Genomic DNA, 27779 nt, shown 5'->3' on the forward strand with positions numbered 1-27779 from the left:
CGACTAAAATAAGACTAAATAAAAATGAAAGGGAGACACTAAAATCATCCAAACTTCTGACAGTCTGAAAGAGCCTCATATCATGTAAATTCTCTGCCAAAGGATCAGCTCTGAGCTTTGTTCATGTGGAGCAGCTCCATGAAGCAGAGGAACAACATTAAATGTGATTATAATGAGTATCAATGCAAAGTAGACCAAACTTGTCTTAAATTTAGTCGACTAAATTTACTTGCAATTTTAGTAGACTAAAACTAGACTAAAATTGAACTACATTTTCGTCAAAAGACTAAAACTAAAACTAAATTAAAATATGTTGTCAAAATTAACACTGCTTGAGGGTAAAGAAACTAATCTAATTGAGGGCTTTACTGCCATCTAGTGGGCGTGTAGGCCATTACCTTCCCTGCCTCCAGATTAATTCTCCAAGATATTAAAGTGACAATTTTTAGACTTGTAGAATTACTCTCAACGTTACTCACAATCTCCCTAAAGTTTAGTTTTGGAAAAAGGCGCTACAAACGCACCCTCCTGCAGCACAGAGACTGTAGGCCCATTTAAAAAACAAACATTTATTACAATTATCAAAAGATTAAAAACAAGACCAAACAACGTTAGAATTCTTGTGACTGCACATCTTCGGCCACGTGGTCCTCTTTGTTTGACGCTTTGGTCTTTTTCGGGAGCAGACTGGCTTGGATGTTTGGGAGCACCCCTCCCTCTGTGATCGTGACCCCGGACAGCAGCTTGTTGAGCTCCTCGTCGTTGCGCACGGCCAGGAGGATGTGGCGAGGGGCGATCCGCAGTTTTTTGTTGTCACTGGCCGCGTTTCCCGCCAGCTCCAGGATTTCTGCGCAGAGGTACTCCAAAACTCCGGCCAGGTACACGGCGGCACCAGTGCCAATCCTCGCGGCGAAGTGGCCCCTTCGGAGCATGCGGTGGATACGGCCCACGGGGAACGTGACCCCCGCGCGCACAGACTTTGTTGTGTTGGTTTTGGCCTTGGGTGGAGCGGCTTTCTTCCCACGCCCGGACATCTTGCGTCTGTAGAGAAAAGGGACTCGTTAAAGCCAATGATTGATTCGTATTAAATTCTTTCTGACTTGTCACATGAAGTCACATCCACCTCATTAACATTTGATCTTTTTGAAGATCAGAAACCATGAACCAGGTCAAAAATACAACTAGAATTGGGCCAAGTTTGGCTTTATCAAAACTGAATGCACGTTTAAATAAGCAGATAATCATAAGAACCAATCAAATGGACATTTAGGTACAAAACAATAATAAAACATATTATGGCACAGACTAGTTTAGAAACTACTTGCCCTCTGCAGTGATTCCAGTACAAATCAAGCGGATTTCCACAGTCACCTGTGCAGGTGTGAGTTGAAGATACTCTCGCGCTCCTCGTCGTGTTTTTATAGAGCGCTGCGCTGATTGGGGGATTGACTGCACCTGCGTCGCTCCAACAGCAGGAGGGTCATGTGATCAGCTAGACCCCAACGATGCTCTGCAGGGGTTAGCAGACAAAAGCCTGGCAAAACAAGCAGAAGTAGAGGTGGGTAGAGAAGCCAAAATATTTAGAGTAACATTACTTTGAAATAATTTTACCCAAGTAACTACAAGTAATGACCCAAACTGTTACTCAAGTAAAAGTAAAAAAGTACTTGATGAAAATGTTACTTGAGTACTGTGAATAACTGAGCGAAATTTTATGAAACAAAACATAAAATCATGTGAAAATCGTGATATTTACAAAGAAAAGTGGCAAGAAAATACAGAAGAACAAGGAGCATAAGAAGATCTATATCTGTTTTCAAAGGTGGAGTAAAAAGTGCAATTTCTAGGTTCTTTTATTTCACTTCAATACATTTTATGATGAATACTTTTTACTTTTACGTCACTACAACTACGTTTTTAAATAGGGTTGAAATTAAAAGTATTTTATAAAAGTATTTTATTTTCAAAGTGACCTCTTTACAATGAACTGGTTTAGTCCCGGTTTAGACTTGGTTTAGTTTGTGTTTTTGACCTGAGTGGTTTATTCGTTTAAACCTGATTCAAATTATTTAAAAAATCCTACACATTAAACACTTGAATACATTTGCTTTTTATTTATAAAGTACATTTTACAATGCATACTTTTATACTTTTACTTAAGTAAACATTTTTTCAGGTACTTTTACTTTTACTCGAGTACATTTTTCATCCTGCATCTGTACCGTAGTATCAGTATCATCAGTATCGTCTCCATGGAGATGAGCTGGTGAAAGTTAAACAGGTCTGAGCCGGGGAAGCAGCTCTCATTGAGTAAAGATGTTTGTTTATGTCCTGTCCAATATTAAAATAATGTATAATAGATACCATAAAAATCTATATATATAATATGAAAAAAATTATACATATATTTTTTTCATTTTATACATTCTTTAGATGCAGTATAGTCCTAATTTTTCCAATACATTTATTCTGTCCTCCATAAGGTTTGTGTACAAGAATTTATACAATTATTATATTTCACAATTTGATGATTCTTGTAATATCTTTATGTTACTTTGTCTTTGTTTCTATTATGTGTGGATTTTCTCAAGAAGCACCACATGTTAAAGACACAGATTTCCCCATTGAAGGACAACAACTAAACACTAAATCTTTATCTAGGCCTGGTGTTATTTGGAAGGTCACATTTAGTATTGTATTTGCTGGGAGATTATGCAGTATGACTTTAAGTATGGCATTAACAGACCCCACAACACAATGTGAAACGAACACATATTTTATTACATTCATAAATTTCAACACGAAAAGCAAAGGTCGAATGTTCACGACCTTCAAACACAAACACAATATGAGGTAGATCACAGAGATGCCAAGGCGTCCACTGGGCTTCAATGTAGTCTCGAGAAGATTGTGAAAGCAAGTTGCATAATAAGTGTCAATATGTACATGAAGAAAACATCTGGACATTTGCAGATTGATTCGTGTTTTGTATGACACACTGGAAACTATTTTGTTTAATTGTGAGAAACATATTTTATGCTGATGACCTTTATAGTGCAAGTTAACATTTCCCACCCCTCTGACATTCAGCATATCTTTAAGGAATCATTCTTGTTCGTGTGCAAAACCTTCACAAGTGGTTTTGAACAAAAAAAGGACACAGGCACATGTCTCAAGCGACAAGCAAAATGGTACAATATGATTATAAGTCCAAAATGTTCAATAAATAAGAATACAACATGGACTTTTTCAATACAAAAAAAGCAATCAAGAACTTTTACAGACTTTACGGTAAGCACACATCTAGGTAGATTCTTCTCGTCTTGCACAAAGACCAAAAACTGGCAAAAATACACAAAACAATAGAGACCTTTCACTGTAAAAGTGAGGGTAAAATATATTAGTAATGTAAACATTTTTTCAACAGTTTAATTTTCTTTTCTCTTCTCACAGTTACTAGATTTCTTCATTCTTGTTGGTCCGAAAAACAATTAGGACTTTAAGTGGTAATATCTTCAGTATCACCTAAGGCATTTTCTTTGGACAACCCTGTGCAGAAAGTAAAACATTTTCAAGTATTAATCTGAATGACCTGCAGCTTGTTTTGGTACCAAAGATGGCAACATTTTGGGGAGTTTTGATTGCTTTTGTTAATACATTCGGCAGTGATTGCTGTAGATTGATTGGTCAAAGCTTAATGTTCACTTCGAGGCACCTAAAACAAGCCAAAAGACGGACAGTAACAATGAGTACATAAGCCTATGCACTAATACTGCATTAAAATAAATGTTACACTCTCAAAGCAGAACACAATTGTGTGTGAAATGCTAAAGGTGCTGCAGAGGATGTCTTTGGTATCAACTTAAGTTAAAACCAACCAAATATAACACAAATATATTGGAAAACTTCTTTTATCAGCTTCCCTTTCTTCTCCCTTTAAAATCCTGAGATAAAACGCATGTTCAGGTCTGCCCTGGACACACAATACAATCTTCCACAAACACAAGAGGAAAGCTCTCTCATTGTAGCAATGCTTCTTTAGCATGAGAGAGTTTTGAGCTACAGTCCAGCTTCATACAGTGGGCAGCAAGCGCCTTTAGTCCTTGCATGAAAGCGCTCTCTGAAAATATATTCTCGCAGTTCAAACGTGGCGACCCGTTAGAAAGTACAGGGGGCGGTCTTCACTGCAGTTGGCTGTTTGAAACTCGTCTCGGAGTCTGAACTGCCACTCATCCTCCAGCTCCAGGCGAACGATGGTCTGACGCAGAGAGTTTCGGTCCTGACAAATCACGCACAGAGTCGCACCTGACCACATGAAGGAAATGTCAGTGTTGCAGCTTTTTTTAATTGATAGGATTTGACTTATGGCATGCGTTTCCCCTTAACACGGCAAACTAAGAGTAACGTTTAGGGTACCTTTCAGGAAGTGAAATTTCTTGAGGAGTCCAGAGACAACGAAGCAGTCACTGAGGTACAGCAGCAGCCCGCTGAAGACCAGGCCTTGGGGGTTCAGGTTGGTGGAGTGTGGACGAGAGTTGAAGTAGCACACAGAAATCTGGGGAAAACGACAAGGTTTGATTAAATAATAAATATTTCGCAGTTTTAGCACATACAATTGTTTGTGCAAAAAAGTTCCAAAATGTTCCTTCTTGGTGGTGCTCATGCTTAATAATGTTCCATATACCTGTACAGTAAAAAGATGCAGCTGACTTTGTTGAAATGTGTGGTTATTTGCTATAGACCTACTGTGTTTGGAGAATACTGAATAACAGCTCAGCTCAGTGGTATAAGTTGAACAGGGTTGTGTGTTCCTCAGACGGTTGTTACCTCTGGGCCGATGTTCAGATAGCTGTCAATGGACAGGATGGGGTTGCTCCGGTTCTGAATGGCCATCGGGAACAGTCTGTGGCTACAGCTTTGGAGGAACTTCTCTAAGAGAAACTGTGCTGGAGCGTCCAGCAGCGTCTGCTCACTGTCGGGGGCGCACACGTACTGGGACGGGCTGATCAGAGCCGGGTTCTCCATCTCCTGATGAGTGAAAATAATGGTTAACATTCTTCTTTATAACGCAATCCAACAACAAAAGAAATATGTTACCATGAGTTTGGGTTTGACCAGAAAGTCCTTGTTCCCTCCAACTGGAATGTTTTTCTTCATGAGGCTGAAGTTGTTGAAGCGACAGAGCGGCAGGCCGCTGCTGTTCACTCTCAGGTTAAAATCGACCTCCTCGCAGCTGTATCTGAACACACACTCAGTGTTAATAAAGGGGAAACTCAAGTGCTGCAGAGGCGATTCGGAGACTCACCGGTTCAGGTCATACTGTACGTTCTGTGTCAGGTCGACATTGAGCAGTACAAAGTCATGGAGGTGGCAGCGACTGAAAGGCTTGTGGGGAGCGCAGCGAGACAGGCTGCTGCTCCACTTTCGAGTCCCACACAAGGCATACTGAGAGATCTTAGGGGTGCTCTCCATGTGCTGCAGCACCGACTTTAGAGACACATTCGCCCAAACTGAGCCTCCGTCAGGGGCCTCACTGAAATACACATGAAAATATGACCCACTTGTGTCCAATTGAGGTGTCTGTTTATGGGTGTATATCTGCCCACCTGCTGTCCACGAGCTGATGGGCGTTCCATAACACACAGGAGTCATCCATCATGACGATAAAGGGCCACACATCCTGCCTCTTCACACCCTGCTCCTCCAGACGATTTCGCTCCAGCTCCAGATTGTGGTATGACAACTCTTTGATCATGAAACGGGCAGCACCTGCATGAACAAGTTGGTTTTGTTTAGTACGGTCAGTAAATAAAATTTATTTTCAGCATTTCATAGTTTCCTATTGCTGGGTTGCAGGTGACATCACAGCGTTCTAAAGGCCAATGCTATTGTATGGAGGAAAAATGATTTTGTTTTTGAGGACATTTTTGGTCTTGCACAGAGAGATCATGGACCCAGTGACTGATATTAATGATCATTTTTCTAATTCATACATTTTCTTTTGAGCTACGACTTGTGGAAGTGTAATGCTGTTAATAGGAAAAACTGGCTCCTGCCCCCCGCTGGGCCCGATGACATCATCACATTCTAGAACCTGCAACCCAGCAATTGTCCCCTGGGGCTGCTACAAATATAACACTGGTTTCAAACTCTGGCTTGATTTTACCAAATATATTCAACTCAAACAAGTGCGCTGAATTTTGTAATGAGGACCATGGCATGGTGACCCATGTGACCCATTAATTATAGAAGCCAAATTCCTTTTCTATCAAATTCACATGCTTTAGATAGTTTAGAAACTACAGCTACTTTGTTGCATAAAATGTTCTGAGGATAAGCTAATATACACTAAGATACTACGCATGTTCTAGAAACCATTGTCTGAATAATGTGACCCTAATGTCTCTCACCAATCCCGGCGTTGTTGAACATAGCAGGCAGGACAAGTAAGATGTGGTTAGGCCAGTACTTCCGGTAGAGAGCCATCTCAAAATGCTTCACCACAAGAATGTGTAGGTGGTTGATCCCCTCCATTGCATGGAACAGATTCAGTAGACCATGCTCCTGACGTCCCGTAGTTGGAGTGAATATGGGACTCTTCAGTAGGTCAGGGTCCTCGGGTCAAACACACACAAAACATGTTCATTTTGTATCTAACTTTAGATGAGCATTAGCAAAGACAACTCTGGAGGATGATAATTCATATATAGTATTGCAACGTTAATTATTGTTATTAGCAAACTGGAAAACTATGCAAGAATACATCAGTGGTTCCCAAAGTGTGGTCTAGGGCCCCCTGGTGGGCTTCAGAGGCACTACAAGAGCCCCCAAGAATTTGTAGAATAAAAACAAATTCCTTTGAATAGAGTTAATTATTATCACTGGGGCCCCAAGAGATTCTCAAATCGCTAAGGGGGCCACAATGTCCCGGACTTTGGGAATGGCTGTAATACATCATTCATAAGATTCTGTATAAAACCTGCATTAGGACCTCACACACACACATGATATCCTGTGATTCTACCATTTGTTATGTAGTTAATACAGTACTATGTCTCGTGAACAGTCACCTTGCTGGAGATGAGAGGCAGGCGCATGCTCTCCAGATGGCTGCCCTGCTGACTGAAGACAAAGTGCTGCTCCTTGGATTTGGGAATGACAAACTGAAGCTGGACCTCCTCACCCAACATGGAGGAGCTGAAGGTAAAGGCATAGAAGATGCACTCCGACAGCTGCAGACGAATATAATACACCATTAACATCACAACATCAAGATAAGACACAACACACAAAGATATGAATAGGACTTATTATTTTATTATATATATAGTGTTTAGAGAAATGTGTGCTGTGTCAGAACACTGTCAATTAAGAAAAGCTGTAACTGGACCGCCCCTGTAGAGTTGTTTTTGCTCACCTGAGAAGAGGGGCTGGCCTCACAGTAGTGATGGCACTGCTCACAATGATGAAACGCATTGTGAGCAGCAAACTGGCTCAGACGAATGGACGTGGTCTGACGTTTAAAACCTGTTTCTCCACTTTGCTTTCCATCTGCACAAAACAAGAAGAACACTTACTAATAAACATGTTTTAGATGTGCAATCACACAACACTTTTTTATGGTATACTTCTACAAACCTATTAAGCATTGAGGCATCTTCTCTGAGTAAACTGGACTGGCCTTCGTAAACTTTGGGTCACGGGGGAAAGGATCAAAGGCAGTCTTGCAAAAATCTTCAATGTCGGGCCACATGGTGTTGCCGGGACTTGTAACATGTGTTTCTATTAAAAATAAAATTACCAACATAGTTTTACCAACTTAGTTTTCATTTGATATTAGATTTAACCCAACGAATCTGGCTTGAATCTTACTGACCTTCTTCCTCCACCGCTTCATTCTCATCGTACACATCCACCTCCAACAGCCTGATGAGCATCTTGAAAAGGATACGGAGAAACTGCAGGTAGGCACCAGTTTTCCCCACCTACATGACAAGTAAAACATGTAAAACTGTTGTTTCCAAATATTTCTGTGAGTGATTAGGCAAACTCCGAGCCTGGTACCTGTGGTGGTCCACTCAGGAGCAGTCGTCTCGGGTGAGGCACAGAGGGGGCTTCATAATCAGCATGATGCTGTCTTGCTGTGGTCCATTGCCTATAGTACATGCTCTGCTCTGCCCCCTGCAGGCTGGGGGTGATCAGTGGCCTAAGCGGGCTGCACCAGGTCATGTCCGCGTGGGGCAGTAGAGAGAAGGAGCTCAGCTGACTCACGGACTCACCGGACAGCAGGTTATAGGCGGCCCGGGACATGATCACAGTCCGCGGTAAGACTCTGGCGGATTTGGTGGGGCGCCGGCATTGGGTGGACTGGCTGGGTCTTTGGGTGGAGGAAGAGGAGGGAGAGGAGGATGTGGAGGAGCTGGAGTAAAGAGACGGAGGAGGTTTGGAGTCTTTGGAGTGAACATTGCTGTCCGGGGAGTCACACTCCTGTTTGAACACAGTCTGAACTGCGGTCTCCGCTGTCTCTACGTCCGAAGGGCCACAGTCTGCGGCGCAGTGTGAGGTCGAAGGTTTAGGTAACAAGTCGGCGTTATCTGAAGAACTGACTCCATTTTCCGCCAAAGAACCTGATTGTAGACACACATGCAATGTTTAGCTTTTTGTTGTTGCTTCTAAAGGTCTACGTACTGAGATGTCTGTAGACATGGTTGAAAAGGTGTAAATAAATCACTAACCGGACGCTCTCGTAGCAGCGCTGCCGTTACTGTGCGGTCGCTCCAGCTCATCTCCGTCGTGTGTGGGGCCTCTCTCTCCCTCTGATCCTGGGGCCATGGCTTTTTTGGGGTCCCGCACAACACTTGAGGACACATAGGTACAAGCCAAGCCCACCTCTTGCTCCAAAGCGGTACGAGTTAGGTAGCTTGAGTCAATCAGTCGAAGGTCACAATATTTTAAAGACCTAAAAATGCAAAAAAAAAAAAACTGTGAAAATTAAATGCTATGCAGACTTACTTTTTTCAGAAACATATTCACAGGTCACGAGCTTTGATTTTAACAGAGCACACACTAAGAAAAGATTATAGATGAGTTTAATATAGTTTTAAAATACAGTATGTATTTCAGTTTATTTAATGAAATAGAACTTTACCTGGGGAATGTTTCTCCAAGTGGGTCCTTCCCTGTCAGGATAACGATGCAGGGAAGTCCTTCAAGATCCTCGTAGGTTTTTGGGGCCCATTCTTCATTGTCACACCCTCTCCACCACTGTAGGACAAAGGCATTAAGAGCATCACATATTCACTGTGTGTATGTGACATTTGGTGGTTTACTCTTATAATGCTGTGTCTAAAGTACAGTCTACAGATACATTTTTGACCCTGCACTGACCTTGAGGCGATTGGTGAAGATACTGGACAGGCTGAGCTCAGAGACAGGACTCCCCAGCAGGACCGCGAAGCACAGTGTCAGCCCCAGTTTGTCCCGGACGTCCTCCAGCCGCTCGCGGGCCAGCATGGCCAGCTGCAGAGAGGGGACCCGCACCAGCAGCATGTGCCCTCGACCCCTGGAGCCCTCCCTGTTCGGGGCATTGATCAGATCCTCAACCATGGCCAGGGTCTCAGGGGTGATGTGGTCCCGCAGTGAGGGGGATGAGGTGAGGGCCATCATGGCTTCAGTGTACTGCTGGATCAGCAGGTAGCTCCGGATCACCATACTGTGCAGGTGTGGGTGTCTGGCAGAGCAACACAATGAGATTATTCATCATTTAAGAGTTTATTAACAAGTGCCCAAACACTTTTCTATTTAGTTTGACTTTTAATTTTTACCTTTCAAGAAGGGTATGAACCATCTTCTCGAATGCATCATCACAACGCAGAATAGGACTGGCCACACCCCACTGCAGAGAGCAGCTGTAGTCTCTCAAACCGAAGTAAAGCAAATCCTTTGACGACTGCTCTCCCTGTTGGACAAAGGGAGTATAGGCTTTATAAACAACCTTTGAAAGTGAGAGGTGAATTACGCTGGACTTTGTAAGGAACTGTTTTTGAGCCATAGTTTAATGTCACTGGGACAACCTTAGAGGAGCAGTAGGTGCCCGTGCAGAACCTGAGGACTTGTCTCCAGAACTTAAGGCAGGTTTGGTTAGGATTAGCTAGCCAGTTATATTCACTCCTATCTCTTCTTTGCATTCAGAAGAAAGTACTCTCTAGTTTACAGAGGAGAATAGTCTGCAGGCAAGGCTAGATCTGGATTGGGGAAACGGGAGCACCCACAGGAAACCCAGCCAGACACAGGCAGAACAGTTGAACGCTACACGAAAAGGCCCCAACTGGCCTGGACTGTCTTATTGTGAGGAAAAAGTGTTATAGTACGATATATGTAAAATCCTTCTTACCAGACTATCAATTGTAGGCCAGTGGACCTCGTTGTGAAGGCTGATGCGGGACTGGTGCGTCTGCAGAGTGAATGGAAAGCAGCTGACCTGCAGAATCAGCAGGTTCATGGCAGTGATGACCTCGGGACAGTTCACCACCCGGTCAGCCAAGCCTTGTAGCTCCGCATGGCAGACAGAGCCAGACAGAGCACTGAGAACACAGAGTACCAGATAAACACACACTCCCACAAGGAGGTCAACTTCACAAATAAGATCCACAAATATGTGGTTTCCGTCGAAAGACATGATTCCAGAAGCACAACCACAGCCCAAATAACAAAACCCAATAAATATATTTGAACACAGTAGTCTATAATAATGTGTTATTAGTAGATTACCCCGGAGCCCAGCAGTCTCCACATTAGTGTTATAGTCCAGACATAACATCTGATCTAATATCAAAACACAGCCACTTTCACAGTATCCGTACCTCGTGAGGTCGACGTGCGAGTTGTCGTGGATGAGGACAAACAGAGTGTACGGGTTCTGCTTCACTTTCCTCATGAATGTCTCCATTTTGCCATGAACATCACCATCCAGACGCACCACATACTTCTCAGACTTCTGATTGGCTAAAGAGCTGTCCTCAATTCCAAGGTCTACAAGGACACCTAAGGACAACACACCAAAGGTTTGTAAAAAAATGTCCTTGAGTCGCAGCTCATGACAGATAACTTTTGGAATCAAAAAGCTTTATGAAAAAAATACTATAAAATGTCCTTGAACCTGATTGTCGGATCCGCTGTGCTGTCTGTTGCACCAAGATATGCGAAGGCGGGACCAAAATAAGAAAGTCCACTTTACAAAACCTCCCCAAGTCAAGGTTCTGTGTCCCTGAGTCAGCGATGGAGCAGACTTGAGATAAGAGACTGCGTGCCACTCTCAGCTGAGCTGGGTAGATCTGAAAGATCTTGTTTAAAACCTCTTCTGCTATAAAGAAAAAAAAAAAAAAAAGAAAGTTGATTTTAGTTAATCAACTGGACACAATTTAGAGCACAGAGTTATAAAGCTCCATAATAAATCCATAAAGCTCTCTGTAAAAGTGCAGCCTGTTGACACAGTCAGGGAGCAGTCTAACCTCTGTCGGTGTGTGGCAACATGCTGGCAGCCTCCTGTGAGTGGATGGGGTCACTGATGTCACCCTGAAAGGCCGGGACGCCCTGTCCCTTCTGTCTACGCTGGTATCGCACCAGCTGTTTGTCCAAATTGTCCCCTGAAACAGCAGGCACAAGTCACACACAAGAAGACACAAGGCCTGATGTATCAAAGAGCATTTAACTATGAATCTAATCTTTTTACAGTCACTCACCTAGAGATGTCGTTTTGAAGTGAGACGCCAGCACACTGACTTTCCCTGTGATGAGCTCATAACTGATTTCCTTCAGAAACTCGTTGGTTGTCAACATGCCTTCTGCTAAAGCTCGAGCTTGGTATTTTCCTGCAGTAAACAAAGTGAGTAAGTCATCTGGAGCAGTATGTTAAGTTATGTTATATGAGCAAATCTGATTACCTAAAACAAGCACACAAAACTCGCTGCCGCTCATTTTGGAGGCACATACAATGACTACGTAGGTGGGCAGGCACTGCTGCTGGTGTGGTCCTTCACTGAGAGTACGCAGTGAATCTGAAATACCCTCTCCCAAGGAATTATGGGTAACCACGACTTGCACACTGCCGCCAGACACACTGGCCTCCAGTCGTGCCAGCCAGGGCAGCTGAGAGGGAGAGATGGAGGGGTCTCCTGGGCAGCACAGCATGGCTTTCAGAACAATCTGCTCCAGCTCTTCTCTCAGGGGGATCTGCTGAGGACCTAAACACCACATGGATTTTAGCAGAGGTTGGTGAAGTAGCCAAAACATTAGCACAAATAAAAATAATCATTTAATAATTCAAGTTGTTCAGTCTTAAATAAATAAATCTACCCAGATTTGTACAATAGAAAAACTTGTTTTGCTTACCTAAACGTGCCAGGTACTGTAACGTGAGTAAGATCATGGTTTCCACACTGAGGAATTGACTGCTGCTCAGGCCCAGTGTCTCCAAGGTTTGTTCTGTTAATTGGCTGCTCTTATAGCAAGTGGTCAGCAGGGGGCTCACCACTATGTCGCCCACATTTCCATAGAAGTAAGGTAAAGTGCCATGTCCTGCAGAGATCATTATTTATTATTAAGCAGTTCATTCGATTTTGTGTTAATATTTGTTAAACATTGTGAAATTCTGGATTGACGGACGCTAAGTGCTACACAAACAACCCTATGACTGATGACTAATGGTATTGTGTTGTACCGATGAGTATCACAGGCCGGACTCCTGACGTGTTGAGGAGGTTGTCCGGGACGATCACAGTTTCTCCCGCGGTCACAGGTTGGGGCTGAATCACTGCAGGAGCTGGAAGCGGCGGCGCTGACACTGCCATCACAGCACCTGCACGGAGTGAAAAGGTGCTCATTTAATATATAAAAAAATAAATAACCAATATTGCTAATTCACTTAAACAGCAAATGATTTCCACTCCAGCAATGTTGAACTCAAAATACTTTGTTTTATTCTTCAAAGGAAAACTCCACTCCTAACAATGAGCTGTAGGAGGACCTGTTGATTAAATAGTGCCATGACAACAATAGAAAAAGACTATAGATTTGATTAAAATGTGATCAAGTGCACTGTTCTAATTATGATGTTTATATGCACTTCATCATTCAGCAATTTGTTTTATAACTGGTGACAAATACAGAACTCTTCACTGTTTACTGGCTGGTCTTCCTTGTCAAATAGGAGAGAGCAACACTGTATATTATCGATTCATAAGGGACGCACGGGAGCTAAACTTCAGCTCGAGTAGTTTCAATACAAGGTAACATGTTTAGTTTTGAAAAGTAGAGAGTAAAGAGTAACGGGAATAAAGAGCCTTTCCTTCTTACGCTGCACACTTTAAGATAGGACTCTTCAGTGCTGCTCTCACATCTAAAACCCTAAATACTAGACTCATACTCTCATTGGGCCTTCCCTATGAATAAAGATACAGATGAAATGGTTAAATTGGGGGTAAAAAAAGGTCAGACAGATACAACAGGATCACTTGCAATGATAGCAATCTTTTGGCAATTTTCTCATTTCAGCATTAATCCCTGGATAGGCATCGCCATGGAGATAGTGGCTGAATCATTCATAACAATTACATTCACTAAATAAACCAAAACATAGGGATGTTTGTGTCCCTCTCAGACCAAAGATAAGGGTTGTTGTTATGGGCTTTATTTCAAAAACTACGCAAAGTAATAAATGCAGACTAAAACTATAAAACTATGACTAAATCTCCTGATGCTTTAGTCTGCTGAGTGCTTTCACATCACCGTCATGGGTTCAAAAGAGACAACAAATTGAAAAAATTAGCTTTAAAAATTTAAATTGGTCCATTTCATTGACAGACAAAGCCACACGTCTTACACACTGAAATGCGCTTAAGACGTGAGTGAGTGATATAAGAAGATCACGTGAAGGCGAAGCTTACACCGACTTGCGGCGTAATAGGTTCAGGACTGACCTGGGGGGCAGACGATGGGTCGGATAGCGGGCACTGGGACGGCTGTGGGCGGGACAGGGACCAGGGCGGCGGGGTGCCAGCTGCGGTGACGCTTCTTCGGGGGGCCACTGTTCATGGCAGACGACACTGGAAGGAGAAGACGGTGAGAGTTACAGATGTGTGACAAAAATGAAAGATTGTGGTGAAAAATATCAATTGCGAGCTTTCACTTGTTAAGATATAGTATCCTGTGTCAGGTTTCTTACCAGGACTATCTCCGAGGTCGGTGGCGCGGTACCCCTGACTCTGCGGTCGGAGAGGGGAGGGGCTGAGCAGAGGCGGGAGGGCATCAACCAGGCCGTTATTGGGAGCGTTGACCCTCAAAGCTGTGGGGACTGAGCGTGAACAAACATTCATATTAACCTCAAATTACCACGAATGAGCAGAGACAACCAGAGGTCAGCTCTGCCGGAGATAAAAATGGAGCCAATTTTCCTTTCTGGTCAGTGATAACATATTACAAATGTCATAAAAACTAAGGAAATGCTAACTCATACAACATTGATTTAAGCATTTATTGACAACTGCTTTAAATGCACCAACAAAATGTGAATGCACTGTATAGACACATCTCTTTTTTATGGCGTCTTTACTTGACATTCTTCAGTCCTACACTCACTGTGCGTGCAACACTTAAGTATTGATTGGCATCTGCTGCCGCTGCAGGTCAACATCACATCCTTGTAAAGAGGCCAATGGGAAGCAAGGCCTTAAAAAAAGTCATTACAGCATTCCTTCCTTTGGTATTGATTGATGTGCTAATACCAACGCACACACAAAATGAACATGTGTGCTTAGGCTGCTGCGTGTTTATGTGTGGAAAGAAGGTGCTTATAGTGATCTCAGCTTCATGGTCAGCTCCAGGTGTTTTGTCCAGTGCAACACATTAGCGGCTCATGCACAATAAGACAGGCTTTACACTGCGGGGGCAAGGCCATGTTGCGTATAAAAGCATCAGTAGTCCGGCTAAAATCCTTAAAGGAGCGATACCTGATTTTCTTTCTAGTTATGAAATAACATTTGTTTTGTCTTCCTTTAGTATATTGTATAATTAAAAATTATTATAAATCATTTGAATCAATTTCATGAACTCGCAAGATAGATTTTAAGCATTTTTGTCTTAGTGACCCTGCAAATTGTGAAATGTGCCTGTAAACGTGTGCCTGTGAAGAACTGGGATGCTTGTTTGGAAGATTAGGGATGAGTTCATACCTCAACCAACATTATAATTTAGTGGTTTCCTCTTTCATTGTTTGAAATGAAAAAATCTGGTATAGGGCCATTAACCCTCACCGTAAATGAGAACATTTCACCCAAAACTAAAAGCAAAAAAATGTCAAAATGGGACAAAAACATGCTGGAAAAGCAACAAAGAAGCAATGTGGTGTTTTGAGAAACTTGGTATTACAGGCTTGTTGTGCAATACAAGCGCGAGGCATTATTATTAAAGGCACACTGTATAATATTTTGGACTGTACTGTTGCCATCACTGCAAAACATGCTCCCAATGACCAGCTCAACACAGAAAATGCTATGACTGCAGTGGGTAATCAAAGAATGGACCTGGATGAGGACCTAACCAGTTTAAAGCTCAAATTCTGCCGCCTTTAGTCAACATCTCCATGGAAACGAGCTGGAGACGTACCCACCCCCGGTAAAGTTACAGTCAAGTCTTAGGAGAGCTGAGCCGCTTGCAGCAAAGCCTCATGTTTGTTTGTACATTTATGAGGTGTTGTTCAATAATGAAAAAAAACGGTCATGAAGAAAGAATTGCTTGTAATTAAATTCTATTTATTGGGTAAAATTCAACGCAGTGTGACTTTAATGAAAAAAAGCAACAAAAAACACGACAAAAAGTGAATAAAAAAAGACAAAAACACAACAAAATGTGACAAAAATGCGGCAAAAGAGCGACAAAAACGTGCTGGAAACTCTACCAAAAAACATGATAAAAACACAACTAAAGAGTGCTGAAAAAGCAACAATAAAATCAACAAGAAAGCCACGAAAGAGGGACAAAAATGCGATGAAAAAACTACGGAAAGACAAAAACGCTTTTAAAAATAATGACAAAATAAAAACAAAAACAAAGCGACGGCTCGGCAAAAAAAGCTACCATCAGTTTTGTAGGTCTTAGCTTCCAAATCAGGCGTTACACCGGTCTATAGGTTGTAAGCTATATAGGCAGGAAGCTTTTAGATTTGGGTGATCACAGAAGAAAGAAACACACCTTCCAGGTTTTTCAAGCAAAGAACTGTAAATATAGACCATTGTTTCCACAGTTGTACATTACAACAGTGCAATATGATAAAAAACTAAGCACACTGGACATTTAAATATCAAATCGACGGCTTAGAGTTTGGATTTTGGAGGAATAAAATGATACGTGTGTGTGTGGCATTTGGAGTAGATACAAAAAATAAACACGGAAAATGTTAAAGTCCAGATCAACATAACGGCTTTTTGAGACCATAGAAAACATTACCTATGGGCAGGGTCTTGTTTCCCGGGGTGGATGTGAGAGGTTTGATGAAGCTACTCTCTCGGCTCAGGTCCTGACTGCTGTAATAGGCTGATGAGGGCTGTGCCGATCTCGCTGGAGGAGAATCTTGAGGTAGAGGGAAAAAGAAAAACAAGAAAAGAATATAAGAATCGGCCTGTAAATAATAGCTTCTAAGTCTCCCTGACCTCTCTGAGAGCAGACCGCACTCAAAGGTCGTAGTCAGGCAGATTTGGAGGATGATTTATGGGGAAAAAAAGAGCTTTGCGACACAGCAGCTGAACATTAATGTGTGAAATGAGCGCTGGCTTTGGGGTTTAGAGGAGAAATCAATAGTGTGTCAGCTGGGGAGCTTTTCTAATTAAACAAACTGCATATGAAAATCCTCTTTAAGACTATTATAACAACTAGTAATGGTGCCTCACAACAATATGTTTAACAGACTGACAATAGGACGCAATATGAACCATTTCAGTTCTGTCTTTATCCATATTTTGATTTTAGGGTCAACTCGAGTGTTTTTACCTGACAGGGAAAAGGGGGAGGAGCTGTGAGCACTGGTGGCTCCATTTTCTTTACTGCTCAGGGAGGAGGCAGAGCTGGGTTTGGACGTGGATGCACTGCTGGAGAACTGACGAGTTTTAGAATCTAGTAACAGAAGAAAAACAATGAAATAAAATCTAATCGTAAACCATACTATGACTGTTCTTCTATAACTGTGCTGACGAGTAAACACCATGTACTTCGCCTTACCTTTCCAACAAATGAGAGGCCCTTTTGACAGAGCACCCGTAGAGCTCTTGACCAAGTAATATTTTAAGTGCTTCTGCTTTTTGGGCTGCGTGGATAACTTCAGATTTATGTGGTTCGAAAACTCAGTGAAATATCGGAAACCCTTTTCTCCGCAGCCCACGCAGTTTCCTGAAAAACCTATGAACAATAAAGAAAGGCTTTAGTTAACATACACCTTGAATCACTGTAAGTATAAAGAGACCTCATTATGAGTTATGTGGCAATGATTCAAAGCACTATACTGGAGTCTTGAGAGATTAGGGTAGAGCTGAGTTATATGTAATTGGTTTAATATATTTGTCATTTTTGTGAAAAAGAGTAGTTGAGTCACGCTCAAGCAATTAATGTTATTTTTATCCAGTCATAATAGACTGCTTGAAGGTTTTGACGACTCTACCTACTTTCTAAAGATGAAAAGATGGGGAATATGTTTGGAAAATGTAGATCTACATCAACAACAAAAAAATGCAGTATTGTTTATTTTCCTCAAATGTTTCCTACTTGTACTTCTGAGTGACATCATTACTTGCTCTACCATCTTCAGATTGTTGCTTGCATGAAAGACAACTTAACTGCATCTTGTGAGCTTTTCTCAGAAGCTCAAAATAAAACCCTCTGCTATCCTTTCCGTTGATTTCTTATCACGGACGCAGGGAACACACTGACCTAAAAGTGCATTTTTCCCATTCTCGTCAGGCAGAAAGCGGCGGTCCACGGCGCACACCAGGATGTGCTCCGGGACGCTCGGGGACTTGGCACCGACCAGCTCGAACCCCGCCGGGACCTCGATGGGCTCTGTTGCCATGGAGATCAGTCGGAGGTCTTTGCCGGCCTGACAGAAACCTGAGGAGGGAGGTTGTTTTGTTTTTTTCACTTAGGCAAACGTAAGAGGACAAAACTACACACCAAACAGTGGATGTTATCTTTTCAGAATATCAGTGATCTTACATTATACCAGACAAAGTATATACATTCTGATTCCTAGGTTTGTCACGAGAAAAGATGAAATACAATATACAAACTTGGGGAAACAGTGATTCATTCCTGACTTTCCTAACACATTTCCAACATTACAGTTTAACTCTTAGCACATTACTGGTAAATTCATAGCACGTTTCATAACTTTCAGGGAGAAAAGAGCAGCTTCACTGGAACAATAATGCAAACATTTCCCCCACTAATGTCTGCAAGGCAATGTTGAATAAAACACATTTAATTCCACCACTAAAAATGACAGATTAAACAAATAAAAAGGCCATGTGAATTGATATGCTAATATCAGGCGTTTCAGGTTGAGATAAATACAAACTCTTATTGGTCTTACCGTCCAGAGAACAGCAGCCGTCCGGGAGTGGGGCCTGCAGGTAGGGCAGAGGGGGGCTGCTGCTGTCCGAGTCGTCATCCTCCAGGTCCTCCATGTCATTAGACGAGTGCCCGTTCATGTCGTGATTTGGTGTCTCCGCTCCATTCTGCTCAGTTTTGGGTTTAATGTCTAATGAAAAGATTGAGACACAGTAAATCCACAGGAAGAAGGACTTAAACTACTGACATAGACTATCGTGTCTCATCTGCAAATCGCCAAGCACTATTAAGCATCGCTGTAGCAAGGCTAGGAGGAAAAACTGATAATAGGGACATTTTGAGTCATAAATTGCATGTATCAAACTGTTAGTGATCTTGCCAAACAGAAAAAGTCTTAAGTACTCCAGAACGACCTTCATTGCTCATCATCAATCAAAGAGCTGTTTTAATTAATTCAGATGTCTAAAAACTCATGTCTAAAGCCATAAGTAAGTGTTCATTGTTTTGCGGACACCATACACCCGATTCAGGAACCCACAGGAGTCCCCAGACCTCTGATCTCAAGGTCCAACACTGGATTTATTCAGGCTTTTTAAACCTATTTGACATAAGCTTTGTGATGTCAAGTTTCAAGACTTCAAGAAGTAATAATAATCCAATTTGTTTGGATAACAAACATATTTCAGCCTCACTATGCATAAAAAACACCAGCAGAGGGCCATGGGCCAGAGTGAAGCAGTTACAAGCAGCTTCAAACAATAGCTGCTAAAACAATGGCCGCTATTCTTTAGCAAAAAATGCTTTCTAAAGGAGGCAATTTGAGCACAGAAATGGTACTGAATAGGTATTGTTGGAATAAGGGATTGTTATAATAATAAAGAAAGTACAGCACAATAAGGGCTCTTTAAACTCAGAGGGGGGAACTAGCCATAGCCTTTATTATGGTTTAGCATGAGTGTTTTGTGTTGTTTTTACCCTCCACGTTTCCAGGATACAGCTCGGGCTCCAGGTAAAGCTGTGTGAAGATGGGCTGTGGGTCTCCAGTGCTCGATCTCAGGGAGGCCTCTATAGAGTTATGAAGAGCCTCTTCAAACCGTGCAGACTTGAGCTGGCCCGCATACGAATTCCCCATGATTATTATCTGTGTGAGAGAGTGAGAGAGAAACATATGAGACAGACAGAGTGTATAGGTGTGTGTGTGAAACAAAGAGTGAGAGCAGGGAGGCGGGTGGGGGACAATAATTATCTTAAAACACCACAGAATCACCTTTTCAAACCAGCACATAATAAACAGCATCAGACATAATTGCAGGATACACTTTTGTATCTGTCAACAACATGTGGATACTATGATTCTAATAATAAACTTGTTTCAGGAATTTCCAAATACAAAGGCACATATAACACTAAACACAACATTACACTACAAAGTAACATGTAATCTTATGTTTTTAGTGTTTTTTAACACTAAAATTGGATCACACAAGAACAAGTGAGACACTGTAGTTGTGACTGTGACTGCTTTTATTACCTGTGAGTAATTTAAAGAATAAAAAAGAGTTCACCACCAATATATTGTTGACATTTTAACAATATAGTGTTGACATTTATTTTCTGAAGACACAGATTGTCAGAAAGACCAGCTCACAGAATGGCCAAGGCCATAGCTACCATCTTCTCTGTCCAGCCTTCTGCTTTTTTTCTCTGACTCCTGTCCCGTGGCCTGTCCCTTCACCCGTGTTTGTGGCAGGACATCTGCCAATTTTGCACGGTCGTGACAGAGGCCTGGCATTGGCCAGTGTTTGGGGAGGTCAGGCAGATGGACAAAGCCAACCCTGTGGCCTCAAAACCATTGAAAAAAAAAGACTGCAGAGAACAGACAGCCGTAAGACCTCCACATTAGCCAAAAGAGTCGTCTCCAAGATCTGAACGAGAGAGAGGAGGCTTCCTTACTCCCATTTGTGAGTTTGTCAAAACATGCCAGTAAATGGGGTTTATATCCAAGACAGCAATAAAACAGCACACAGGGTGCAACATGGTTCAGCTCTGTCCTGAAGTGCCTCCTGCTCGTCCTTGCAAAGTTCAGGCTGAAGCTGTTTGAGAAACACTTTCTTTTTTCAGGATGATCCAAAGCAGCTGTTAAACAGCAACAACCAAACGTCTGGCTCTTTTCACAGTGTAATATTAGCTCGAGGAGATCTATATTTACGGTTCAGAGAAATGCTTCGGCAGTGCGTGTGAAAGCTCAGTCCACAAATTATATCTCAAAGGATGTATTTCAATATAAGTCTCACATGGAGCTTATTACTGTATTGTATCATTTAGTGTAAATCGAAGCAGCTTCAACTGTGTGCACCTGGAAATGTTCCTGTCACAATGTTTACCTTCAGCCCAGACAAGGGGCTAGATTAACAGAGCCCGACTGTGCTGTCAGAGATAAGGAGCTTAACACACTGAGCTACAGTGTTCTTAACTGATGGAGGAAGGTTCTGCGCAGAAACAAAAGGAGCCAAAGAGAAAAGCCTCAGGGCCTGTTGGACTGAAGAGGCTCTGGAGACCTGACCCACGGCTCATGGACAGATTAATCATTAACCTCGCTTCCATCGGATGCAAGGAACGCTCTGACCTTTTCTCACCTGTGGGGACAAAAACAAACCACTGTGGTGCTACGGTCACCTGACGGATGTGACTCAGGTAGTGCCCAGGTCAGCTGTAGCGGCTAAGCCAAGTGTGCCTCATGCATGGACGAACACAAACAATACACGACCACGAAGAGCCAGTTTATGCTCATTGGCTCAAAGAGGTCATTCTGCTTCACAGTGACGCTGCCTCTAAGCGAGCAGTTGGACTGGCTCTCCTTCTGGGTGGCATCAACAGATTGCATGAATGTGACCCTAGGTCAAAATAAGTCTAATCTTCAGTACAGAATTTGAGACCAGACATGAAAAGAAAAAGACAGCAGACGCTCTCAGTCCGAGCTACTTTAATATTAAAACTAATTTGAACACTCCTTACGTTGTTGTTCACAGGCGTGAAGGGACTTGTTCACCTCTGCTACATACTGGGTCACCACTTCACAGAAACCTTCAGAGAGGGCCCAGGGCTCTGAGACCTAGGAGAAAATGGGATATTTGATTAGTACCTTTCTAGTTACTCTCACTCTCCCAGCTACTGCTGGCATTAAAATAACTGTGACATCTATGAAGCAAGTAATGTTGCATAATCAGTTTAGCCACAGGATTGTGTTTCAGTGACCGGAGCAGCCGGTCACTTACAACATGAATGGACACACTTATGACTCTCCAGCATTAACAGGGCTCAATCATGGCATATGTGGCCACTATTATTAGGCCACAAACCGATATTTGATACTACCTGCCCCAGGGCTATTTTCAATAAACACAATTGAGTGTTTTAGTTTGCTGGCTCTCTCCACAAAAGCAGACCATGGTCTTGTGAATGGATTTGCCCACTGCTTTGACCTTTTGCCTAAGTATTGTTGAGCCTCTGAAGCACTGATACAACAGAAGCAAAGTTCCCCTCAAAACATTGACTGTCTCAATCTCCTCGTCATCACTTCTCACTGTGGGCTGTAACCGAAGAGCAGAGTCCTTAACAAAGGTAATGTACACAAGCTGTTGGGTCAAATGCATTTAGGGATCACGCTGTACCTTATTAAGTGAATGATTAGCCAACTGGATACAGCTTATCAAATTGAGGTTAAAAAAGTCAGACCCCTTCCACACTTTTTAACAGTTAATAATTGGTGATATAAAAGAGCTGCACAAAACATCTCTCAGAAACAACGCACGATCCCAACATTACACCAGGGAGCTTATCAAAAGTAAGGACAAATATACCAATTTTGATAGTAACTTATTCTTGGCACAAAGTCAAGTTAAAGGAACAACCTGTACATACGTAGCAACAGATAATGATGTGTGTGAACATTTTGAACTAAAGGCCATGCTCCCACACTCATCAGAGCGGCCGGACCAGTAGCAGTCGTCCAGTAGGCATTGTCAAACAAAAACATGCATATGAAAAAAACAATGTATTACTTTTTTGCATGTCAGTGAGAACAGTCATCTTATTTTAGTGATGCATCAAAGTTTGGTGTCAGTTTAATCGACTGAACTGTTGGCCAAACTTAAACACTTGAGGGCAGGATTAAAACGAGCTGCATGTGGCCCTTGCTCTTGCTCTCTTCACTAATTATTCAAATAGTAGACATTTTTGATGCTTATCTTCTCACAAAAGTAGACAGCGGGAGAGAGATGGGTGTAGATACAGTAGCTCACGAGCCCCATGCTTGAGAGCCGCCCGGGGTGCTCCTCTTAATGTTTTTCACTAATGACTCCTGAAGACATGTTTAGGCTGACCGGCCAGTTTGGTATCCACCCTACAGCCAAATTCAAGGGTTAAGGACACACCTTTGTCACTTAAATAGCACAGCGGAGTTTAACTGGCCGCACGTATGGGACATTCATACTGTTAATTTAGAAAACGTTTAGGAATAAACCCATCAATTTAACCTAATACTAAACAGTGACATAAAGGTTTCACATTTTGAGACTTTTTTTTTTTTTTGCCCCCGACCCGAGTGTTTAGGTTTAGGTATCCTATTGACTAGTTACTTATCTGCTCCTTTGTTACTCACTCAGCTGTGAAATTCAATTACAGGACTTCCAACATTCAAAGAAAGGAAGAATGACACTATTTTGTAAGATCAGTTCTGGCTCGTGTCCGAAAAAAAGGAAAATAACCGAACAAACAAACAAAAATATAAACTTGACTCATGGCTTTTGCCCAAAACATCATAGATCAAGCTTAAATTTATTCCCTGTAGCCACCATTAAAATGTTAGCTAAATCTGGATACACATCTTGATTGTTTTCACTTCATTGTTATGCTATAGTAGCTGTACCATTTAAAAGTCCATGTCAATGGGCTACAATACTTAACATTAGAAAAGCCATTGGTCTCTCAAAATCGCTACCCAACTCATATGAGAAGCCGGGGGGAAGGGAGCGAGACTGGTTTAAAAAAAAAAAAGGGCTAACATTTCTCCATGTAGTTTCAATTAGGTGCTAAAAGCCAATCTCATTAATGTGTGAGATGCAACAGAGAGACATAAGTACCTTCCAGGACTCCCCGACCAGGCATGAGCGCTTACAAATCCCAAATTGAAAAGCAATAAAATCCAATTGTTGAGGGCTGCTCACAGTAGTCCGTTTTAGATAATTAATCCCATTAGAAATACGTGGATGGTTGATATCCAGGCAGTGTATACAGTCTTCCTTGGTAGTTCTGGAGACACCTTTGTCATACTGAGCAAACTGGGATTCCCAACTGGAGTGCACTAAAAGCCCTGCCTACCTCTCTCTCTCTCCCTATCTCTCTCCCCACACACACACACACACACACACACACACACGCACACACACACACACACACATACACCACACACACCCTCTCTCTCTTACTCACATGAAAACAAGCCCCGCCCCCTGAGCCCTGAATCTGCCCTCCTCTGCTCTGCTGTCCTGGCTCGAGCCATTTGCCAGAGCATGGGGCCAGAGCATAAGTAGAAGGGGAGGAGGGATGTGGTGAATCCACTGGGGTCTCATTCCTCTTGGCCCGGCTGACCCCCCGTTGTGACAGATGCTCTTGGGGCCTGCCGAGTCGTGGGGGTTAAAAACAAAGAGGTCGCCCACAGCTCCAAACTGTCCCGCTGGTCCGCCACGCGTCACCCCCGCGCCCCAACTGCTGTACTTCCGCATCAGGGGAAAATTTGGACGGCTCAAGTTGTATAGCTAATAAATAATCTACCTTTTCAATTCAGAATTTTATAAGTTTGTTTTTTCTCAACATTGCAAGTTATAATTGTTGGTCATTAAATTATCACACACTATTACACATGATCCATATGAATAAAAGAAGTAGCCAGGGGCACTGCAAGCCATTTTGGTGCCCTATGCAAAAAAATAAAATATAATAAATAAACAGGAAGGATGGGTAGCTCAGTACAATTTAACTCATGCTCAAAATTACACAAATAATATTTCTAGGATTATAATAATAGAGTTTAGACAGTAAACTAGTTGGTGCCCCCTCCCCCCGGAACAGTTTCAGACATGTCTTCCCTCTCTGCGCCTTCCCCTCTTTCTTTTCTCACTCGCCGCTGTGAGCGCAGGATTCAGAGAACACTACATGATGCAAAAGTTTTGTCCGAATCTGAATTTAAGTTTGCAGCGAATTTACTACGTTTGTATGAGCGGGCCGTGCGTCAAGTCCCCTCCTTGCGCAGCACAGGTATCATCGGTCGCATTGGTTACATAACTCTTATCTCTCATCGTGCCGTTTTTTTTTTCTCAGCCGCGCTAATAAAACGGTGGCACAAATACAATACAATGCCGTTCAGTCATATTGGCCTTGGTGTGGTGCCCATTGGCATTGTTGGTGTCTGGCAAAGTTTAAACATGATGCTTGACACTTGTAGGAGCCAAAATGTACCTTTCTCCCAGTCGTTATTGGGCGCTGGTGAGCATATGTCTGAATGTTAGATTTCCCTACAAAAAGGGCCTCATCATCCTATGTTGTGGATAGAAATAATGGAATTGGTTATAGGGGCCAATAAAGCACAATATTGGACTGGTTTTGTAGAGACGCGCATTGGGGAAAACCTTAAAAACTTAGCAGCACAAGGCCGCTTCGCCTCTACAACACTGATGGGACATTTATCAGGCTTTAAAGTAGCAACATACATAATCTGGAATATAAGATACATTTCTACTCTCTAAATGTACAATGAATGTAACATTAGGGTCACTAGGGGTTCTACAGTTTTGACAGACATTGAAACACATTTTACAAGCATGCGTTGTGACCTATGCATGTAAACAGTCTCACACTCACAATAGGCCAGTCGTTTATCCTGGCCTAGAACGTCAGACCTCGGCAGAATCAAACTCAACAGGTCAAAGTTGCAAGTGACAGTAAAACGGTTAAAGACAAAACAGAAAGTGTGGCTGTCTCTAATGTCAAGCCCTGGTTATAAGTCGTCTTGTCTTCACTTTGCCCAGCACTGACCCCTCACTGTGCTGTTCTCCTGCTGTAAATACCAGGAGCTCATCTGGCCAAAATAAATAAACAGAAAGAGACCACAAATCACCCTCCCCGGGAACATGTGGGCGATTATTGGCCATTATCTGCGAGGTTTCTTATCTTACATGGAGTGAGATAAAAATGGTCAAGGTTTAAAGCGATTGTCATTATAAGGTATTTGAAATATGCCTCACTCTTAACTTTATGAGGGAGACAGACAAACATGCAAATCTACAACAAGCGTCTCGCTGTGTACAGTCCAATCTGCTACAAATTATGTCATCATCTATAATTTTTATGATAAGAATTAGATTTGCAACAAGGAAAGCACTTTGGTTCAGCGGGTGCTGTTGTAAAGCGCTATACAAATAAAGGTTGATTGATTGATTGAACATAATATAAAAAATACAGCATGCATTTATACACATTTTACACATCCAGAAGCAAAACATTTGAGAGAAGACTCACAGAATTACCTGCATTCAGAACTAATTTGCAGAGGTCTGAACTACAGGAAACAGCACTGGGGAACAGGAAAACCTCTGCTAAATAAATTCAATGAAACTTTTGACTTCACTGACCACCGATCTGTGGCACAGTGTGCGGCTCTCAATGAAAAAAGTTTGAATACTCCTGGGGACATGTAGCTCTCTGCAGAGGATTGCAACCATTTAAACCGTTATTTTTTATTAAATACATCTCTGAGCTTTTAGTCTCCTAAAAATCTGAATATAATCTCAAAGCCTTTTGCCAATTCTTATTGCTCTTGTAACAATACGACATGAGATGAAGTTAAAAAAAAGGCCTCTTTTACTTAACATTAATTCCTCAGCATTTCTACTCTCTAGTAGACATTGTTAAGTAATTACATTGCCTTAGAAACTTGAGTTTGTCAAGTAAACATTAGACCCAACTGTGAAACAGTAAGTACATGTCACAATGCTAACAGAGTTCATTCAACCAATAAAACTGTGTGAGAGCATACCAATCCTTCTATCCAATAAAAGAAAGTTATTTATCCATTGAATTCTGTTAAGATAAGTTCAGATTTGTATGCTCAAAACAACTTCTGAAAAGAAAGTGCTCAAGGTGCAACTACAATCGTTAATTTTGACAAAAACCTTGCGTTGTGCCAAATCGACCAAATTTACTGTATCCTCTTACAACTGTTTGTGTTTAAGCCTCATCAGCTGTTCTACTGCATCCTGTTGCAATGGTTTCCTTACATGGCCGCATTATAAAACTCCCTTTGCTTTTCCTGCTCGGCCACAGCTCACAGTTCCAGTTCATTACCGCAGGCGCAGTCAACAGTTGTTTTAATCAGTTTGTGTGCGGTTTTTGGCACCTCCTCTCCAACGGGCATATTAGGGCCTGCACCGTGTGAGAGACAGGGCTATAAACCTCCACTCCGGCCAATCAGGGCCCCCATTAGCGCGCCGGGCACCTAATTTCACCCCATGAGTGACATTTGTCTAAACATTGGGCTTGAGTTTGACTGTGAAATTTGTCTGGCTGTTGCTTTTTTAGACCACACATGGGAAATGTCATTGGCTTTTTACAGTAGAGCCAAATTACACCGGTATTGATAGGAGTAATTATGTAAATGAGAGAACGGGGCTTTATTGGGCGCAACAAAACATCCAAGGACCAACGCCTTTTAGTATATTCAGTGATATGTAGAGCTGATTCAGTTTACAGTGCGTTCATCAGCTGAGGCAAAAGTTGCTCTGTAAACTAGGGGTGGACGAGTTCCTAAAAAGAAACATATCACGATTCACTTCAGAAACTATATCCCAACTTAAAGCACTACTAAGTAACTTGTTTGCCTTAATAAATCCTTTCAGTAGTCCGTCTAGGGGAAAAACAAGTGTTAATGGGATGACTGGGGGTCTTTGGCCAGAAAACCCCAATTGCAACTTTGCTGCCTACGGGTCGGAACCACCAATACACACTAATGGAATCGCGAAAAAGAAGCTAACAGGCTAACGGGCAAAGCTAAGTGCGGGCTAGCACCACTTAAACAGTATTTACAGCCATGTTTGAGTGTAAAAAGTTGTCTCCAT

General features: G+C 42.2%; 2 protein-coding genes across 3 annotated transcripts; both read right to left on the reverse strand.

Annotated features, from left to right (window-relative positions):
* Positions 1-611: 611 nt before the first annotated feature.
* Positions 612-1034, reverse strand: LOC306972469 (histone H2A, orphon-like; the record flags this gene model as incomplete). Its single annotated transcript, XM_079569092.1, has 1 exon — positions 612-1034. One exon carries the CDS (start codon positions 1032-1034, stop codon positions 612-614), a length of 423 nt encoding a protein of 140 aa, XP_079425218.1.
* Positions 1035-2775: 1741 nt separating this feature from the next.
* Positions 2776-23919, reverse strand: greb1l (GREB1 like retinoic acid receptor coactivator). Of its 2 annotated transcripts, none has more exons than XM_079569045.1 (34): positions 23751-23919; positions 21625-21721; positions 19585-19750; positions 18632-18799; positions 17974-18150; positions 17269-17445; positions 17041-17163; positions 16501-16623; positions 14222-14350; positions 13977-14102; positions 12719-12856; positions 12391-12576; positions 11943-12242; positions 11742-11870; positions 11511-11645; positions 11159-11359; positions 10863-11043; positions 10394-10583; positions 9825-9958; positions 9388-9730; positions 9149-9264; positions 8736-8959; positions 8065-8627; positions 7877-7985; positions 7639-7782; positions 7418-7551; positions 7071-7232; positions 6411-6615; positions 5607-5769; positions 5306-5533; positions 5098-5239; positions 4828-5028; positions 4417-4555; positions 2776-4305 (listed from the first exon to the last, which is right to left on the reverse strand). In XM_079569045.1, the coding sequence occupies exons 3-34, from the start codon at positions 19739-19741 to the stop codon at positions 4142-4144; spliced, it is 5811 nt and encodes a 1936-aa protein (XP_079425171.1). In that variant the 5' UTR covers positions 19742-19750; positions 21625-21721; positions 23751-23919; the 3' UTR covers positions 2776-4141. The 2 variants fall into 2 exon arrangements, with proteins under 2 accessions (XP_079425171.1, XP_079425170.1); XM_079569044.1 differs by having other exon boundaries at positions 11159-11362.
* Positions 23920-27779: the final 3860 nt, after the last annotated feature.

This window comes from Gobius niger (assembly GCF_951799975.1).
Source record: "Gobius niger genome assembly, chromosome: 13".
Taxonomy (NCBI): domain Eukaryota; kingdom Metazoa; phylum Chordata; class Actinopteri; order Gobiiformes; family Gobiidae; genus Gobius; species Gobius niger.

What these genes read in the sequence shown, in the direction of transcription:
- greb1l (XM_079569044.1), bottom strand. Translation starts at nt 19,741, where the DNA reads ATGGGGAATTCGTATGCGGGCCAGCTCAAGTCTGCACGGTTTGAAGAG. An exon ending in GTTCATACCCTTCTTGAAAG is followed by an intron (nt 9,731 to 9,824) that starts GTAAAAATTAAA and finishes TTGCTCTGCCAG; the next exon opens with ACACCCACACCTGCACAGTA. An exon ending in AGGCCAGCCCCTCTTCTCAG is followed by an intron (nt 7,233 to 7,417) that starts GTGAGCAAAAAC and finishes ATTCGTCTGCAG; the next exon opens with CTGTCGGAGTGCATCTTCTA.